Source organism: Acomys minous, assembly GCF_964271855.1.
Source record: "Acomys minous genome assembly, chromosome: 11".
NCBI classification, from domain to species: Eukaryota; Metazoa; Chordata; class Mammalia; order Rodentia; family Muridae; genus Acomys; species Acomys minous.
The window spans coordinates 73,429,487-73,448,719 of NC_140492.1; the positions used below are offsets into that span (position 1 = coordinate 73,429,487).

At 48.2% G+C, this 19,233-nt stretch overlaps 1 protein-coding gene across 1 annotated transcript in view; it reads right to left on the minus strand.

Moving 5' to 3' along the window:
* Positions 1 to 19,233, minus strand: part of KLHL22 (kelch like family member 22) — a 38,625-nt gene that overhangs the window by 5,741 nt on the left and 13,651 nt on the right. The window contains exons 3-5 of the mRNA XM_084800645.1: positions 15,998 to 16,163; positions 10,152 to 10,870; positions 2,770 to 2,962 (exon numbers count right to left, since the gene is read on the minus strand). Coding sequence (XP_084656771.1) covers positions 2,770 to 2,962; positions 10,152 to 10,870; positions 15,998 to 16,163 — 1,078 coding nt within the window. The remainder of the gene's footprint in view (positions 1 to 2,769; positions 2,963 to 10,151; positions 10,871 to 15,997; positions 16,164 to 19,233) is intronic.

The window sequence follows — 19,233 nt, forward strand, 5'->3', positions numbered from 1 at the left end:
GTCCAGCCTCTCCAATACCCTCAGTTGGATCCTTTTTATTGCTGTGACTCTACTGCAGTTTATTTAGCCATTCACCTGTTGGAGGACATCTCATTTGTTCATAGTTTCTGGCTATTATCCAAAAAAAGTGGCTATTAATATCTGTGGTAAAGGTCTTCATTTCTCCAGGGTACATCCCCAGGATGGCAAGCACTGAGTCACACGGCAGCTAGAAGATGCTTCCACTCTTGTGGAAAACATACTATTGCTGGGTGTGGGTGTGGCAGCAGAGCATGCCTGTAATCCCAACACTCAGGAGGCAGAGGCAGGTGGAGCTCTGTGAGTTCAAGGCCAGCCTACTCTATAAAGGGAGTCCAGGACAGCCAGAGTTACACAGAGAAACCCTGTCTTGAAAAAACAAACAAAAAGAGTCCTGCTATGTTATGTAGCCATGGAATTCGCCATGTAGAGTAGGCTGATCTCAAACTGGCTGAGCTCCGCCAGCCTGTCCCCTAATGCTGAGATTATAGACACATGTCAGCACATCTGGGTCTGGTTTAGTTTCATTTGTCTAAAAGGTCTTGTTTTACATTTTACATTAAACCTATGAACTACTTTGAGTGACCTGTAAATCACTCTTCCCTTACCTCTGCAGGCCTGGTCCAGCCGTGGACTGACACAGGTCCAGCACTGCCCTCCTCACGTCTTTTCAGGCTATTTAGGCTCTCTGTTCTTCACAAGGGTCTTCAACCTTGTCCCTCTCAAAATCGGTTAGTAACCCTCTGACCTAGGAGGTCCTCTGTCCTCTGAAAATGGCTGATTATTTTTCAGACCTTGCTCTGACACTCAGATAGATATTCCCCAAATAAAACATCTCTACTTGATCCTTCAAGAGTCCTGATTCCTACAGAACACTTCCGTCTTCTTTATTTCCATCATGCACTTACTGTAATTGTAGCTACTTTAGTGGTTTCTGGTCTCTTTTGCAGCCCACCTGGAGGAGGAGGGTTAGTCATCTGTCACCACTAAGTCTCCTTGGTGTAGTACACAGTAGCTGGCTAATAGTGAACAAGGTGACCACATGCCCCATAAGCTGAGTCAAGCTCAAGACTGCTGCCCTGTGGCCAAGATGAAGAACTGCAGCTCTGCCCCCTTCCTCCCCACAAACCCTTCTGAACTTCTGGAATACAAGCTGAGATATCCAGAGATCCCAGACACTTTCCGTTCAAAATCTGCTCCTTTCTCCAGAACTAGGGCAGGGCTGTCTTCCCTAAAGAAGCAAGGATCTGGCCTGGCTGGGGCTGTGAAAGAAAGGATGGTGGTTTGTAACCTGTGCAGAGGAGCCCCATCCCAATCCACTGAGGTCAGTGGCTTGAGGAAAGGTGAGAGAGAAAATGTCAGGTAGTGGAAAGAGCTCCAAGGCCAGAGCCTCTGCACAGAAGAAACTCTGGTCGGGGCTGAGTATGTATGCTGATCACTACACTGTCCTGATCTGGAGTGCCTGGGGATGCTAAGGTGTCAGCTGGGAGCCATTGCACATCAAACAGCCCCACGCACGGTTTCTCAGAGTCTGAGGCTTCAGAGCTGATGCAACATGACCTATTTCTTGCCTTGGGATTCCACAGGTGGTTTGGGGCTAGGCCAAAGTTCCTCAAAACTATAGAAAGAGTATCGCTCAGCGGCTAAGAGCACTGTCTGTTCTTCCAAAGGTCCTGAGTTCAATACCCAGCAACCACATGGTGGCTCACAACCATCTACAAAGTGATCTGATGCCCTCTTCTGGCCTGCAGGGGTACAAGCAGGAAGAACACTATACATAATAAATAAATAAATCTCTTTAAAAAAAAAAGCAAGAAGTACTCCAATAAAGCATTACCTTTGCAGGCAGGTGGTGGTGGCAGTGTACACCTGTAATCCCAGCACTTGGGAGGCAGAGGCAGGAGATCTCTGTGAGTTCAAGGCCAGCCTGGTCTACAGTGAGTTCCAGGACAGCCAGGACTACACAGAGAAGCCCTGTCTCAAAACAAAACAACAAGAAAAACCATTACCTTTGTGTTATGTACATAATTTTAAATATATCTAAACTGGACTAAACCAAGTACTGTGCTTTATGGACATGATTATTATTGTGTTTAAAAATAAACCCTCCAGGGCCGGGCGTGGTGGCACACGCCTTTAATCCCAGCACTCGGGAGGCAGAGGCAGGTGGATCGCTGTGAGTTCGAGGCCAGCCTGGTCCACAAAGAGAGAAAGAGAGTCCAGGACAGCCAAGGCTACACAGAGAAACCCTGTCTCGAAAAACCAAAATAAATAAATAAATAAATAAATAAATAAATAAAAATAAAAATAAACCCTCCAAAGCATTTTGTGACCTCTGGAAGGTCCTGTGGCTGTTTTCCTGCAGAAGAGTCTGAGTGAAGACCTGTGAATCAGGCCCCACTACAGTCTCTCAGAGTCCGGGTGTTTTGACCTATTTGGAAATCTCCCAGCTTGTGTCAGCAATAGTTAAGGGGACACTTTGTATCTATACAGAAGTACAGGGACAGGATGAGTAGCTCTCTCCTCACAGGAAACTTGCAAGGGGCGCTGGTCTGAAGAATGAGGTCTGAATGCTTACCAATGCCTCCTAACAGGCTCACCCACACACTCCGTACAGTCCTGGCGTAGACAAGGCTCTGCCCACCAGGCCTGATTGCCTGACCCTGACCAGGACCAGCCTTGACACCTGGGCCTCTGAGTATGGCCCACAGAAAGCAACCAGAGGGGGTGCCTACTGTGAGGCTTCCTTACCTCCCTCTTGAGGGGGGCCACGTAGTCCCAGGTGTTGGTGGCGGGGTCATAGCGCTCCACAGCACTCAGGTCGTTGTGGTAGTCACGGCCAGCCACAGCATAGATGTACTTGCCTACGACACACACGCACAGGTCTGCATGTTCCTGCTGCAAGGACTGGATCTGGAACCAGCGGTTGTGCCTCGGGTCGTACCTTTGGAGGACATGAGGACCATACGTCACTGACAAGGAGAGCAGCTTGCCTTTCAGGCCTATACTTCCTCCTCCCCAGTTCTATGCTGTAGCCTGGTCTGAACACCATCCTGGCAGTTAGAACTCGCTGGCCTAGAGCTATGACAGCCGACAGTGGAAACAGAATATTTACAACGTGGCCTGGAACCTCCCTCACAGGCACAGCCTCTAGGGTTTGTACCTACCCAGATGTCCATCACAGGCTGCTCACCAGGTATTTCTACAGCCGACTTCCTCTTACTTGTGTACAGGAAGGGCAAAATAATAGTTTCTCACCCAGATGGGTACACCAGCCTCTTCCAACTGTGCACCATAACACCCTTGCTCTTACTGATAGTCATAAGTTCCCCTCAGCCCCAGCTAGGGAAGCCTTCTCCACGCCCCACCCTCTCAGGGTATCCATCTTGCCAAAGTGGGCATGTCAACTCTCACCTTGAACTCTGGTCACTAGAGAGCGGGATCCTGTGAGATTCCAGGGAACCCCAGTAAAGGAAATGGAACCCACTAAAGGAAAAATATGAGGTTGACTACATGAAGCCAGGGGATTCTGTGCAGGCCCAGGAAGGCTGCTGGGTTGAGGCTACCCTGGAGGTAAATCTGCAATGGCGAACAGTCCAGGCAAGAGGCACATGGGAAAGTGAAGGGTATGAGGCAGGAGAGGAGCAGCATTCTCTCTCCTTTGTTAACCCATGGCTGAGAGCCGAACTCTCAAGCACTGTTACCGCAGATCACTTTGCCGATATCAGGCCACACTATGTCACTTTCAGAGAAAACAGTGTCCCCAGCTCTGTTTCCCTGACAACTGTCTTAAACAACAGGAATCACCCCGTCTTGCACAGCCATCCCATCATTGCTACCCAACCTCAGTCAGCCCAGGACACCCTCCCCCTTTGTTTTGATATGTCTCTTACCCACTTTCGCCTAAACATGTCTTCCAATGCCTACCAGGGCACTCTCGACAGTCACCCACCGGTCTCTCCTGCACTTTAGATCTGCCTGGCTGTTCACTTAACTGTCTTCAATAGAGCCTTGCCCTCCCCATGTCCTTCTGTTCCCATCAACCCCATGCCCCTATGCTGACACCCAAACATCTGGGCCCACCCTGAGGCCCTTCCCAGGCTGAGCCCATCCTCATTTTCTTCCTTCTTTTGCCACATTAGGAATACTAGGCGAGCATTCTGCCACCAAGCCACATTCCCAGCCCTCTTTTTTCTTTTTTAAAGATTTATTATATATATAGTGTTTTGCCTGCACATGTGCCTGCAGGCCAGAAGAGGGCACCATATCTCACTATAGATGGTTGTGAGCAACCAAGTAGTTTCTGGGATTTGAACTCAGGACCTTTGCAAGAGCAGCCAGTGCTCTTAACCTCTTAGCCATCTCTCCAGCCCCCTCCCCACCCCCTCTTTTTACCTTAAGTTAAAAAAAAATTATCTATGTATGAGTACTCTATTTGCATGTGTGCCTGCATGACAGGAGGGCATCAGATCTTATTATAGATGGTTGTGAGCCAACATACGAGTGCTGGGAAGCAAATCTGGGTCCTCTACAAGCACCATCTCACCAGTCCTACCTTTTCAAACTTTTAAGACAGGGTCTCATGAAATTACTGAGGCAGACTGACAAACCTGCCATCTGGTTAGGTGGGGCTGTCTGCTGCCTTGCCTATACAGTGACCTTCTTTATGTCTGTGCACCCCACTCCTCCCAGAATCTGGCCCCCACCACAGTGAAGCAAGACTCTCTGGAGCTTTCCACCTGATTCTGGTCTTCAGCCTCAGTTTCTTAGGCTGAATTTCTTTGGACCTTGTTACTTAACGAAGCACACACACATTCACTGAAACTATAGATTCCTCCCCACTCCTCACAAGGTCTTATTACATAGCTAAGGCTGGCCTTGAACTTGCTAATAGACCAAGCAGGCCTTTAACCCCCACGTCTGCTTAGTCTCCCAAGCACTAGGTAGGAGTGCAGGTGTCCATGGTCATGCTCAGCTGACCAAGGTCCTCTTTACCAAACCATTTTCTACCTTGTTTTTGTTTGTATTAGTATGTGTGTGTGTACACGACTGGGGGAGGAGCTGACAGCCCATGCCACAGCCTGTACGGGACGGGCAGAGGACAACTTTGTGAAGTCTGTTGTTTCCACCTCTGTGTTCCAGGGATTACATATAGATCACCAGCATTATGCGGCAAGCACCTTTACCTGCTGCGCCGTATCACTGGCCTCTTAGGGTGTTTGTTCTTTATTTTCATGCAGGGTCTCATGAAACGCAGGCTGGACTCGCACTCCCTATATAGTCTGACCCTCCTGTCTCCTCCTCTCAAATACTTGGATTATAGGTATGCACCACCATACTTGGTCCAAATTTTTTTCTTAGAATAGATTGGGGTTTTGTTTTTGTTTTTGTTTTTGTTTTTTTGGTTGGTCTTTTTTTTTTTTTTTCAAGACAGGATCTCTCTGTGTAGCCTTGCCTGTCCTGGACTCTCTTTGCAGACCATGCTGGCCTGGAACCCACATCAATCTGCCTGCCTCTGCCTCCTAAGTGCTGGAATTAAAGGCGTGAGCCACCAGGTCTAGCTACAATAGATTGTTAAGTAGTACTTCTTCTAATTAAAAATAAACTTCAAGCCTTTAATCCCTTAATCCCAGCATTCAGGAGGTAGAGGTAGGTGGATCTCTGTGATTCAAGCATCAGGAAAACTGGCTCCTTCAATAAGGGTGCTTTCTGCCAAGCCTGATGATTTGAGCTTTGTCCCTGGAGCCATCATGGTGGAACAAGAGAACACATGCCTACAAGCTGTCCTCTGATCTCTGAGGGCGATGGCCCGTGCACATGCACACACCAAATGTGTGCTGATATGCTCCTGTATGTGCCTGTGAAGGACAAAAGTCAATGTCCAGTGTCTTCCTCTACCACTTCTGACAGTCTATTTTCGGGGTCTCTCATCAAACCTGGATTTCGTTTTTGGCTTCATTGGCTGGCCAGCAGGCCCTCGGGATCCTCCGGCTTCTAGCCCTGCCACACACTAGAGATGAACATTGTCACATCTGGATCTTATATGGGCACCAGGGTGCTGAATGAAGGTCTTCAGGTTGTAAAGCAAGCTATTTACAGACTAAGCCATCTCACCAGTCACTACATGTAAAGGTAACACGTAAGGGTAATTCATCTACCATGACTGTGGCCTGAATGCCTGTGTTCCAAAAACCATCCATGTGAAAGCCCTACCATCCACTTTGACAATGCTCTAGGATGTAATTAGATATTGAAGATGCAGAGACCAGGATAGAGTTAGTGCCTGTTAAGAAGAGATGAAGCTGGGTGTGGCGGCACACACCTGTAATCCCAGCACTTGGGAGGCAGAGGCAGCCGGACCTCTGTGAGTTCGAGGACAGCCTGGTCTACAAAACAAGTCCAGGATAACCAGGGTTACACAGAGAAACCCTATCTGGAAAAACCATTTTTTAAAAAGAGGAAGAGATGAGAACTCTTGGTCTCTCTACTATGTGAGGACACATAGTAGAGGCCTCACCAGACTCAATCAGCTGACATTCCAGAACCAACATTATGAGACAGGTGTTTGGTATTTAAGCCACCTACTCTACTGTATTTGTTACAGCAGCCAGATTTTTCTAAGATGATAATTTTAATTCACATATTTGAATTGCCAAACTATTATAAACTGAGAGGTAAAACATGTTCTAGGGGTCTCTGTCAAATTTCACAAATTGGTTTTTTTTTCTCCTGTATTTCCAAACTGGTAGTGGTGTGGTGGGTATGCCCTGAAGTACCAGGGGTTACACCTAGAGTGCACACTATCAGAGTTCTACCATACCCAGCCCACCATTCTTTTTGTTTGAGATAAGGTCTCACTGTGTAAGCCTGACTCGCCTGGGACTCATAGATGCTATGACTAAAGGCATGCACTATGCTTCCAGCCTTCTTTTCACTATGTGGTTCCAGTGTCTAAGTTGCGCAGGCTGGATCTGAACTCATTCAGTAACCCAGGCAGATCTTGAAATGCTACTCCTGCCTCAGCGCCCCCCTTTTTTTTTTTTTAAGATTTATTTATTATGTATACAATGTACAGACTGCATGTGCACCTGCAGGCCAGAAGAGGGCACCAGATCTCATCATAGATGGTGGTGAGCCACCATGTGGTTGCTAGGAATTGAACTCAGGGCCTCTGGAAGAACAGACAGTGCTCTTAACCTCTGAGCCACCTCCGCAGCCCCCTGCCTCAGTCTTTTAAACATGGGAAATTATAGGCCTTGTACTGCCTACTCGACATAGCTAGTCATCAGAGAGGAAGCCTCAACTGAGAAAATGCCTCCATAAGATCAGGTTGTAGGCAAGTCTGTAGGACACTTTCTTAATTGGTAATCAGTGTGGAAGGGCTCAGCCCATTGTGCACAGGGCCACCCCTGGGCTGGTGGTCCTGGGTTCTGTAAGAAACCAGGCTGAGCAAACCACAGGAAGGCAGGCAGTAAGCGGCACCCCTCCATGGCCTCTGCATCAGTTCCTGCCTCCAGGTTCCTGTCCTGCTTGAGTTCCTGCCCTCACTGCTTCTGACGATGATCTGCTCTATGGAACTGTGAGTGAAATAAACTCTTCCCAAGGTGCTTTTGGTCACGGGGTTTCATCATAGGAACAGTAACCCTGACTAAGACAGGGCTGGTCCTCAGGGCGACAGTTTTGGGAGGTTCTGTGAACCTGCTTGGGTCCTGTTCTAGACGCACATAACTCCTGTCTTAGCACTAGGGAGACAGAGACAGGAGGATCACTCCAAACTCAAAGCCAACCTGGTCTCCGTAGATTTCTGGGCCAGTTGGAACTACAGAATAAGACACCACCCTTTTTTTGGGGGGGAGGGGTTGGGTTTTTTTTTTTAAACAGGGTTTCTCTGGGTAGTCCTGGCTATCCTGGAACACACTCTGTAGACCAGGCTGGCCTCAAACTCAAGAGATCTGCCTGCCTCTGTCTCCCCGAATGCTGAGATTACAGGCGTACACTGCCACACTTGGCTCTTTCTTTTCTCTTTTTTTTTTTCTTCTTCTTTTTTTTGGGGGGGGAGGTGGGGGTGGTAAGATCCTTTCTTTAATAAACAAAAACAAAACTGTGTAACTCTGGATCTCTGGTCTCCCCTTTCTGTGTCCTGGGCCAAGGAGCGACTCCCAGGTTCAGTGCGTCCTGGTTGCCATCTGCCTCACAAAGGGCAAAGCAGTGGGCATACCCATATAGTGCATGGTCTTGGGCTTTAAGGTTCTCAAAGTATGCAGTAAACACATGTTTTCTCTTTATCAGTTAGTTGCTTTAGATATTTCATAGTAGTGATATGAACCCATACAGTCCTGTATATTAATTTAAAGAAAAAGAAAAAGAAAGGGGGGGGGAGAAGAACCGGGGAAACAAAGACAAAATAAGTTTGCTTCACAAGACAATTTGTTATAGTTTTTATAACCTCAGATTGAAAAACCTTATTTATTGTAAAATACTGTTCTCTGATATTCTAAGAGCTTATAGATTTTAAATCTGGTAAACTGTGAAAAGGAAACATGAACAAACACAATTTTAGGGACTCAGCCGCTGTGATATTCCCAGCAACCAGGAGATGAAGACAGAATGATCATGAAGTCGGGTCATCTTCACTGCTCAGCCAGTGTAAGTTTGACCAAATCCAAAACAACACAGTGCTGGGGTGGAAGCATCCAAGGCTGAGCCGCACACACACACCCTCCAGTTTTCAGAAGCTAGGAAATAAGTGACGCTTTCACTCTGCGGATGACAGACACCCTCCTCAGCTGCCAGGCAGGCCCTGGATGACAGACACCCTCCTCAGCTGCCAGGCAGGCCCTGGCCCCAGATGCCACTGCAACCTTATACATTTCTGTTCCTTTGATCCCACGTGCCATGGTCCAAGTTCAGCTCCCAGCTGTCAGTGCTCTGGAGAGATCTGCTCTGCAGCTCTGAATGGCTAAGGCAGGGCAGTCTGACCTTAGCCCCACAGCTAGGAGAAGAGCCCTCAGGCTTGAGCTGAGGAAAGTCAAATTCAGACACGCTCACTGGACACAGTATTCACTGAGAAAGGAAGTGAGTCATTTCCTTCTTTCAGAACTCTGCCACTCCAACCATCCAATCAGAATGCTCTAGGCAGGCTTAAGTCTCACCAGTTTACCAACAGAAACTGCTTCCTAGGGCCAGAAGACCAGAAATGACCAAGAAAAGGCTGTTTCGTTCTTGTTCAGTATCCCCATGCTTGCCTGATTCATGTGGCAGGGCCAGGCCAGAGTTCAGCCTCCCCCTTGTAGCCAAAAACAGAACTGCATCAGCACCCAGCCCAGATCTGCTCTCTAAGACAGCATCTCAGCTTGTGGTGGGGACCGGGAATGGCGGGGCTCCCACATGCACCAAGGTTATGATGAAGAGGCCCTTCAAAATCCACTGGTAGCTGAGGCCATTGGAGACTTGAACTAATGTCTCTTGTTCTGTCCAAAAATAGATCTGCGGGATCACAGCTAGAAGCAACCTGCAGAGCCAAACAGTCCACAACCCCCTCAGGAAAACCTGCCCCTCACAGAGTATCTATTGAGCACATACTCATCTGACTACAGGGCCAAGGGCGAATTTAGTGAAGGCGCGATGATGCTTACTGGTCCTTCCCAGGCAGCATCTGGAAGGCATCCTGGCTGGCAGTTTGAAGAAAAGGAGCAGAGACCAGCAAGGCAACTGAGAGGTAGGCTGAGGATGGCAGGGCAGCTGCCTAAGCCCACACAGCACTCCCAGCTCCTCACTGAATGATAACGCATGCTCCCTGAGCACAGGCAGCTGAGTGACCTACAATAGCAATGACAGTTGGCTGGCTTCAGGGTGACCAGGAAGCAGGGACAGAGGGCAAGAGAGCAATTTTGATGCCCCTTTTCCTTATTTCACTGTGGTCCACTTTCTCTGAATTCATCTGGATTCATTACATTAGAACCAAGTATAGGCCAGAGAAGCTATAACACTCATGTGAAAGGCAGATGCAGGAACCAGATCTGTGGTGACGTGCCCTTTGTATCGTGTCCCCTCAACAGCCCACACAGCCCACAACTCCTGCACCACGGAGCTGTCTAAGGACAAGGCAATGATGAGAAGTGCCCTTTTCGTACCTCCAGCATCGGGACTCAGCTCGGAATCCTTGGACATTATTGTCCCCTCCAATCAAGTACACGAAGTTGTTGAGCACTGCAATGCCCTGGTTGGACATTCGGGGAGCCAGAGAGGCAGTGAAGTGTTTCCATTCTCCCAGCAGGGGATTCAGGTATTTGGCCTGGTCACTGAGGATTGTAGATGGTGTGGAGTGAATGCCCCCAAAGCCCACAACGCACTGGAAGTCTGAGCGAAGCTCTGTGTGTGGGCCCTGAAGGCTGGGCTGCAGGCTCTCGTTCCTGTGGTACATAAGAGCACTGGCCACGGTGTCTCTCAGTGGGCTAGGACCAAGCTTGTCGTGCAGCCGCTGGAGGACCTCAGCTTCCATCAGGGGAAACCGCACAGTCTCTAGGAGCTTGGGGGGCTCATGCAGTGATATCTGGTCAGCCTGTACCTGCTCCAGGGAGTAATGGTACAGCAGGGCCCCTTCATACACCTCAGTCTCACAGGAGACCTCCAGGCTATTGCTGCTGAGAAGGGAGTAGACCTTCTCCATGGGCAGCTGGCGGTACTTGTCAGTTCTTGAGAAGGCCACAAAGTTCTTGAGGATGTAGGTATCTAGCTGTTGGGTCAGACGGTTCAGGTCAAAGAGCTCTGCCAGCCGGTAGACGTCAAGGATGTTCTCCTCATCCACCCAGGACATGAGGAAGTCACAGCAGAAGTGGATGATCTCTGGGATCTGGAAAAAGAAGGACACACACTCAAGCCTAAGCTGGAACGGCATCTGGGTATGGGAAACAGGGTGTGAGCAGAAATAAGCCTTACACAGCTGGCCGGTCCCAGGAGCTGGCCTTCTGGAGTTAAGGAAAGTAAAGTGGGACTTCCTCTTTTTTTGACAGAAAATTGGGACTTCCTGCAGGCTTACTTAAAGCCTGCTGAGGTAACACAGGGCACGGTCTTCACCTCTCAGACCCTCAACCCTCATCTACAAAAGAAGGATGAAGTAGGAACAGCCTGAGTGTGAACGCAAACACCACAGACAGTGCTCTCAGATCCAAAGCGCATGTGGTGAGGAGCAGGATACGCCACAGCCGAGCGGCACTGTCTGGAAGGAGCCTGTGGCCACACCCTGTCCCTGGCTCTCCAGAAGAGCCAAGGTGCTACAGTAAAAGCACAGCTGGCTCACTTCTCCTCACAGAATTCTCTGAACCAGCACAATCAGCTGCAGTTGCAGAGCAGGCCCTGCCAGACCCAGGCCACGCCACTTAGCACTGCACTCAGAACTGTCAGCAAGGCACCTCCAGACTTTCACCAGCACCAGTGCCAAGACCCAGATTCAGAATTCCTGAAGAGCTGTCACGTTACCCTGGGGCCTCTGCCTCAGCTGAGAGACTCACTCAGCTCCAGTGGGTACAGGGCTCCCAGGTGGCAGCATTACCTGTCCTAGCTGCACATAAGCACTGAGGGAGGGAAAGCAGGCCAAGGAGGCACCAAGGAAGGAGGAAGCTGAGAAGCAGGCAACACAGCCCTGAAGGCTGTTCAAGGACACCTTGGATTTGACCGGCAAAGCAGGACAAAGCAAAGACAAAAGGGAAACTTTCTGTATCACAAACTATGTACAGAGAAAATCTTTTATTTTTAAATAAGATTTCACTAAGTAGCCCTGGCCTTGGACTCACAGGAACTTGTCTCTGCCCCCCAGGGGCTGGGGTTAAACACATGCACTGCCACATCTAACATGTTCTTCAGCAGAACAAGATTTTGGAGTCTCAGCAAAAACAAAAATACAGGCAGTGGCTCTCTTTACCTACAGGTTCTACTGCAGAGGGTAAAACTGCCTATAGATTATGTCACACATTTTTGTTTGCAATAAAGTCTTGCTTTATGGAGTCCAAGCTGTCCTCAAACTCACTATGTAGCCCCAGACTAGGTATGGAAATGACTTCTCCTGCCTCCAGCCCTCACTTGTAGCTAGCTGCCCTGAACTCACTCTGTAGACCAGCTGGCCTTGAATTTACAGAGATCTGCCTCCCTCTGCTTCCTAAGCACTCAGATTAAAGGTGAGCACCACAGGACAACTATTTGTACAGTATTTAATTGACACGGTGTTACAGTACTCTAGAGATGACCTAAGGCACACATGGCACATACAGGTAAGTGACATACCAACAATGTTCCATTTTATAAAGGGTACAGATCTATGAATTGTGGTATCCAGGGGAAATCCTGGAACCAGTTTTCTGATAGTACCACAAAACACCTATCCCTGACTCAACTAGTATTACCAACAAATTAACTACTGTATACAGAGAAATTTTACTAATATTTTAAGTCTATTAATAAATGTCTAAAAGCCGGGCGTGGTGGCGCACGCCTTTAATCCCAGCACTCGGGAGGCAGAGGCAGGCGGATCGCTGTGAGTTCGAGGCCAGCCTGGTCTACAAAGTGAGTCCAGGATGGCCAAGGCTACACAGAGAAACCCTGTCTTGAAAAACCAAAAAATAAAAAAATAAAAAAAATAAAAAATAAATGTCTAGGGGGCTGGAGAGATGGCTCAGTGGTTAAGAGCATTGACTGCTCTTCCAGATGGACCCTGGTTCAATTCCCAGCTCACAACTGTCTGTAACTCCAAGATCTGATGTCTTCACACAGACATCACACACATATATGCAGGCAAAACACCAGTGCACATAAAAAAAAAAAAGCTTAGATTTTGTTTTGTTTTAAAGAGACAGGGGCCAGGCGTGGTGGCACACACCTTTAATCTCAGCACTCAGGAGGCAGAAGCAGACGGATCTCTGTGAGTTCCAGGGCAACCTGGTCTACAAAGGGAGTCTAAGATAGCCAAGGCTACACAGTGAATCCCTATCTCAAAAAAACAAAAACAAAACAACAACAACAACAACAAAAAGACAAGAGTTTCTCTGTGTAGTTCTGGCTGTCCTGGACTCGCTTTGTAGACCAGGCTGGTCTTGAACCCACAGAGATCTGCCTGCCTCAGCCTCCCCAAGTACTGGAATTACCAGTGTGCCACCATGTGCCTGACTACTTTTTTTTTTTTTTTTCCATTTAAAAGACAACTCATGCTGGGGCTGCAGAGATGGCTCAGAGGTTAAGAGCACTGACAGGTTCCAGAGGACCTGAGTTCAATTCCCAACAACCACATGGTGGCTCACAACCATCTACAATCTAATGCCTTCTTCTGGCATGCAGGCATATATACAAGCAAAACACTGTATATGTAATAAATAAGTATCTTAAAAAAAAAAAAAGACAACTCATGCCTACTTGCCAGATAATATGCTAAGCAGGGCCTGAGTGGGTACTTACAAACAATCATATCCCAGGTTAGATTCTCCTGGGTTCTCTGTGGTTCCTGAACATCGTCCCTTGCCATTGTTTGATTTCCTAGCCCATTCTTCTAATCCTCCTCCTCTTTTCCCTAAAATACTGCTTCTGCCATGGGCCTCAGCTCTGAAGACAAAGTGTAAGAGCCAATGGCCCTGAGCAGGAGTGAGCAGTGGCGCCCTGGATTAACCCACCCCCTTGCACAGTGTGTTCTCTGCTGGGTGGAATCCCAAACAGACACAGCTGAGGCCCATCTAGTACAGGACCCCCCCAACCAGACAGACTCAGCCTAGGGGCTGGTTTTGCTAGGGTTCAGAGCCATGACCTGGTCTGGGACACTGTGAAAAGTCACTAGGTCTAGTTCAGGACATAACAAATGGAGACAAACTACCAGCTGCAATAGCCAAACTTGATTTGCATATTCTACCAAGCTCTATCAAGTCATAACTTGTTTTACAACAATGTTGCATGTGTTCAAACTTGCAGAAATGGGCTGGCTTGCTCTCCCTCACCTTCCCTCCTTCCTGATCTGCCTGTCATTGCAGTGGAGGTAGCTTGGCTTGGTATTAGTTTACCCAATGGGACCCTTGCCTCACCTTCCCACTCATGGGCCTTCTGTGGGGCTGAGCACTGTGTCTTCCCCTGAAGAAGCCATTGGGGCCCTCTCTCTAGCCTCTAGCTGAGCCCAGGTGAGGAGATAAGGTTTCTTCAACAGCTGTTCTCTGCTCCTTCAGCTCTGAAGTAGCTGAGCCTATGCACTAGGCAGGTTCCTGGGCCACCTGCCCTGCCTGGATGCTCCCATGGACTTCCTGTGGCTCTTTAGTTGGAGGGAGCCACCAGTGATCTTCCTCCTTGTCTTTCCCACTCCTTCCAGCTGCATTACCTAAAAGTTAGTTTTGGACTTTTTATTTAAGGAAACAAAATAGGAAAAACCTACAATATATACTTTATATGTTAAGAGAAATGTTTACAGATTTTATGTGGCTGGGTGTGGTGGCACACTTGTGAATTCAAGACCAGCCTGGTCTACAAAGAGAGTCCAGGGCAGCCAAGGCTACACAAAGAAAGCCTGCCTCAAGGGAAAAAACATTTTACATGTATGAGTTTTGCCTGAAGAGAATCTACGTTAAGTTCCAGAACCCACATGCTTTTTCACACAACCATCCCTAACTCCAACTCTAGAGATTCTGATGCCTTTTCCTGACATCTTCAGGTATAAGGCACATATACTATACAGTCAAAACACTCATATACATAAAATAAATCTAAAACAATTTTTTAAAAAAGATCAGCTACTGTTCTTACAGAGGTTTGTTCCCACTACCCACATGGGCACCACCATTTGTAACTCCAGTTCCAGAATCATCATCTTCTGGCCTCTGCCAGAACCAGGCAAATGTGTGGTTCACACACATGCACACAGTCAAGCAAAGCAGAAAACATACAACAATAAAGGGGGGGAACTATGCACTGTGCTACTCAGGTAGCTCAGGCCAGACTGTAAATTGAAGGCCTGTGTGTAGGTAACACAGTAAGATTGGGGGTGAGGAGAAGATGGGGGGAGGGCAAGTCCAGCCTGTGGCAGAAGAAGCTTGTGTGTGCTATAGGGCAGGGGATTCTCAGAGTTGCTGGACATCACAGAACATGGGCCATCATAAACAGCACAAGCCTTGGGGTTGGCCACCTTGGGGTGTTTTCCTAGCAGGGAACCAGGCCACAGGAAGTAAGCGGCCAAGAGGAGAGGGCCAGGTGGGAGTGCTGGCTCATGCCCGCAGTGCCAACACTGGGGGCTGTGGCAAGGCCGCCACGAGATCAGCCATCCTAAGCTACATGTATTCTAGGCCAGGCTGTGCTAAATAGTGAGGTCGTCTCCAAAACTGGGGGGAAAAGACGGGGCTAGAGAGACGGCTCAGCAGTCAAAAAGCACTGGAGCTACAGAAGACCCAGGTGTGATTCCCAACAACTGCATAGCTGATCACAACCACCTGTAACCCCAGTTTCAAGGGACCCAATACCTTCTGGACTCTAGAGGCACTGTACACGTGTGACACACGGACAAGCATACACATAAAATAAAATAAGATAGATAAATAAATTTTTTAAAGATGAGAAGGGGCTGTGAGATGTCTCGGCGGTTGGAAGTATGTATTGCTCCCGCACCCACATGGCTGCTCAGTCATCCACAGCTCCAGTTCACTGGATATAATGCCCTGTCCTGACATCCACAGGCACCAGGCGTACACACGGCACACATACATGCACGCAGGCAAAATGCTCACGCACATAAAATAAATCTTTTCTAAGTAGAGAAAGAGTCGAGAGCAGAAGAGAAGGGTAGGCCAGGGCATTTGGAGCCACTGTGCGTCAGTTCCCAAGGCTTGGCAGTAGGTGCCCTGTGTCCCTTACTACTTGGTATTCTGGCCGTCTTGACCTACCTCATGGCAGCCAGCAGTCATCACAGGAATGTGGGAAGCCCCCCTCAGGCATGAATCTTCTTGTTCAACAAGGCAACTCTCACCTGAAGTTGGCAGGCAGCAACCAGCGTCTCCTGCACATTGCTGAGGCTGAGCTCTAGCTCAGAGGTGTATATGAAGTGCAGGATTTGGCACATGGCGTTGTAGGACACACCATGGATCAGGACCTCCTCCTGCTCCATCTCCTTCAGTCCCCCAGCAAACATTCCTCTGCAAGGCAAGGAGACAAGGCATAGAGAGCTAGTCAGGGCTGGAATGTGAGCCACAAAAAGCATTCAGAAGGGACCAGGAGTTGGTGGTGGGGCTGGCCGGATAACAGTCTGCCTGTGGGAACACTGATTGCTCTGTGCTCTGAGTAAACAGTCTGCAAAGGGAGTCAGCCTATGGAAGGAGCCTGACCGAGCTGGACATCCATCCTGGCTTCACTGTGACTCCTCCTCATTTCCCTTCTGTCATAGTCCAGGATCCAGGTTTGCATAACTGGAAGCCAGCCCCTCAGGAGAAGGGCACTCTTCAAGCTGCTGATGGCAGTGCTAGGCTTCTCTCTTGCTACCACTTTGACGTAAACTACTAAGATTCTGGCCTATACGTCTTTAATTTTTTGAAATTATACTTATTTTTATGTACACGCATGTTAACATCTTTGCGCTCAGTGGCCAAGTCTCCTCGGGGACCAGAAGAGGTAGTCAGATAACATGGGACTGAGTTACAGATGGTTGTGAGCTGCCATATGGTTGCTGAGACTTGAACCCTTGTCCTCTAGAAGAGCAGCCAGTGCTCCTCACTGCTGAGCCATTTCCCTTGCTTCCTGACATACAAATTCAATGATGACAATGAAGGGGGGACGACAGGCAGGTATGGCTTAGTAGCACAGTGCATACCCAGAATGCACAAGGCCCTAAGTGCCATTTCCAGCACAGAGGTGGGAAGGACAGAGGTTGGGAGGCAGAGAAAGGGGAACAGGCGGATGATATTTGTTTGGGTTGAAAAAATACTAAAATACTAAGAGAAAGCTCAAGGGCATCTGTCTCACTTGAAAGTAACTCAGTGGAGTACACGAGAGGAGTAGACAGGGCTCGCTCAGAAAGTGAGAAGAGCTAAGAGCAGTGTATATCTAAAGTGCAAGAGGGCTTCAAAGAGGAGTCAGCACACAGCGTCAGGGCTTGAAAGACCTTTCTCCTCAACACAGTCAAGAGAAAGCAAGCAAAAAGTAAGGTGAGCAAGGCACACTTGGCAGCCCAGCTCCATCTCTAGGACAGAGTAGTGTGTGTACTGAAATCTCAGTGTGCTGAGGGGTCCTTACATAAAGTGGCTTACAGGGAGAGGCTGGAGAATGACCTGGGGAAGAGGCAGAAACTCAGTTAGATGGGAGGCTTTAGGTCCTGTAAGGACAACGTAGTTGGAGAACTGCAGCTGAAATGTCAAGATACAGCTAAGAGACTGCTAACAGATTGACTCCAGGAGCACTTGAGGATTAAGGCCCTTCGCTGGGCAAAGCAGCTGGGCAGATAAACAAAACAACTGGGTCTTTCTATGTCACATGAAGATACCGAGGCAGAAGCCAGCTGTGGTGGCACACACCTGTAACTCCAGCTCTCGGGAGGCAGAGGCAGGTGGATCACTGTGAGTTCGAGGCCAGCCTGGTCTACCGACCAAGTCCGGGACACCCAAAGCTATACAGAGAAACCCTGTCCAGAAAAAAACAAACAAACAAAAGACACCCAAGCAGAAACAATGACTAGATATTCTAAGGCAAATGACAAGGACCAAACAACGTTTTAATTACTGTAGGATAAGAGGTCTGAGCCCACTTCCAGGTTGAGAACTTACCAAAACCTAGCAATCCCTCCTCCCACAAGCAACCCTGTCTCCTGCTGTTCCCTGCTGCTTCTCACCCTAGCAGAGGCAGCCATCATTTTGTGTCTCTCCCATAAATCTCTCACATGAGGCTTGTCGTGCAGTGTGACTTTATGGTATTCCCTGGCTCAGGACTCCCAGGACACTTTCCCTTCAGAGCTGTGGCACTCACGACGGGGACGCCTTGGAAGCCTTCCTCCCCAGAGCTGGACCACTTGCTATCACCACCGTCCTTATATTATTTTGCGCTGTAGGTAGACCCCAAGCTCTCACACGTTTCCTGCTGCTGAGCTACCCCGCCAGCTTTAAGACAGAAGACTAAATATCACAACCAGCAACTCTGAGAACTTTTACTTTTCACCTATATTTTGACTAGGTAACAAATAGTTATAGATGTAAGATCTGATAATATCACTCTTGCTACAATGTGTTTCCAACTAGAAATGGTCAAATTAGAAGTTAAGATGGCAATAATGTGTTTTCTGCACCTGGGTGGCAGTAAGTAGTGCACAAACTAAAGCCCTGCACTCAGGAGGCAGAGACAGGCAGGTCTCTGTGAGCTCCAGGACACCCTGGTCTACAGAGTAAGTTCCAGGATGGCCACACAGAGAAACCCTGCCTTGAAAGAAAGAAAGAAACAATCAAACAAACAAAGGCATACAGTCTGAAACATTTACTAATATTGTTTTGTGGGCCCTTATGTTATTATGCTCATGTGACAATGTTGCTAGATTGTTTTCATTAAAAAGGGGGTGGGGGAGATGGCTCAGAGGTTAAGAGCACTGGCTGTTCTTCCAGCAGTCCTGACTTCATTCCCAGCAACCACATAGTGGCTCACAACCATCTATAATGAGATCTGGTGCCCTCTTCTGGCACGTAGGCATATATGCAGGCAGAATACTATATAAATAATAAACAAATCTTAAAAAATATAAAAAAATAAAAAAGATCTGAGCAAGGTGTGGCAATGCATGCCTTTGATCCCAGTACTTTGGAAGCAGCCTGGTCTTCATTCCAATTCTAAGCTGGCCAAGGATACACAGTGGCACACTGAGACCCAGTCCCCCAAAACAACTGATTAAAAATCTATAAAAAATTATGATGAAAACTCTTCAGCACTTGTCTCTTAGCCTAAGGTTGGCTGGTAGCCCCCCACCCCCAACCACCCTGGGTCACCCCAAGAGGAGAAGGACTCTGTATTTTACTTTGTTTCTATTTCAGACACATCTGAGAAATAAATTCTTACCTATCATTGTCAGGCACTGTGGTTCCCACCTTCCTAATGCTACATGTGACCATTTGAGACAGTTCCCCATGCTGTGGTGACCCCCCCCACACACACACCATAAACTTATTTCCTCTGCTACCTCTTAACTGTAATTTGCTACTGGTCTAGCCGACTAGCAATATCCCCTCCAGAGAG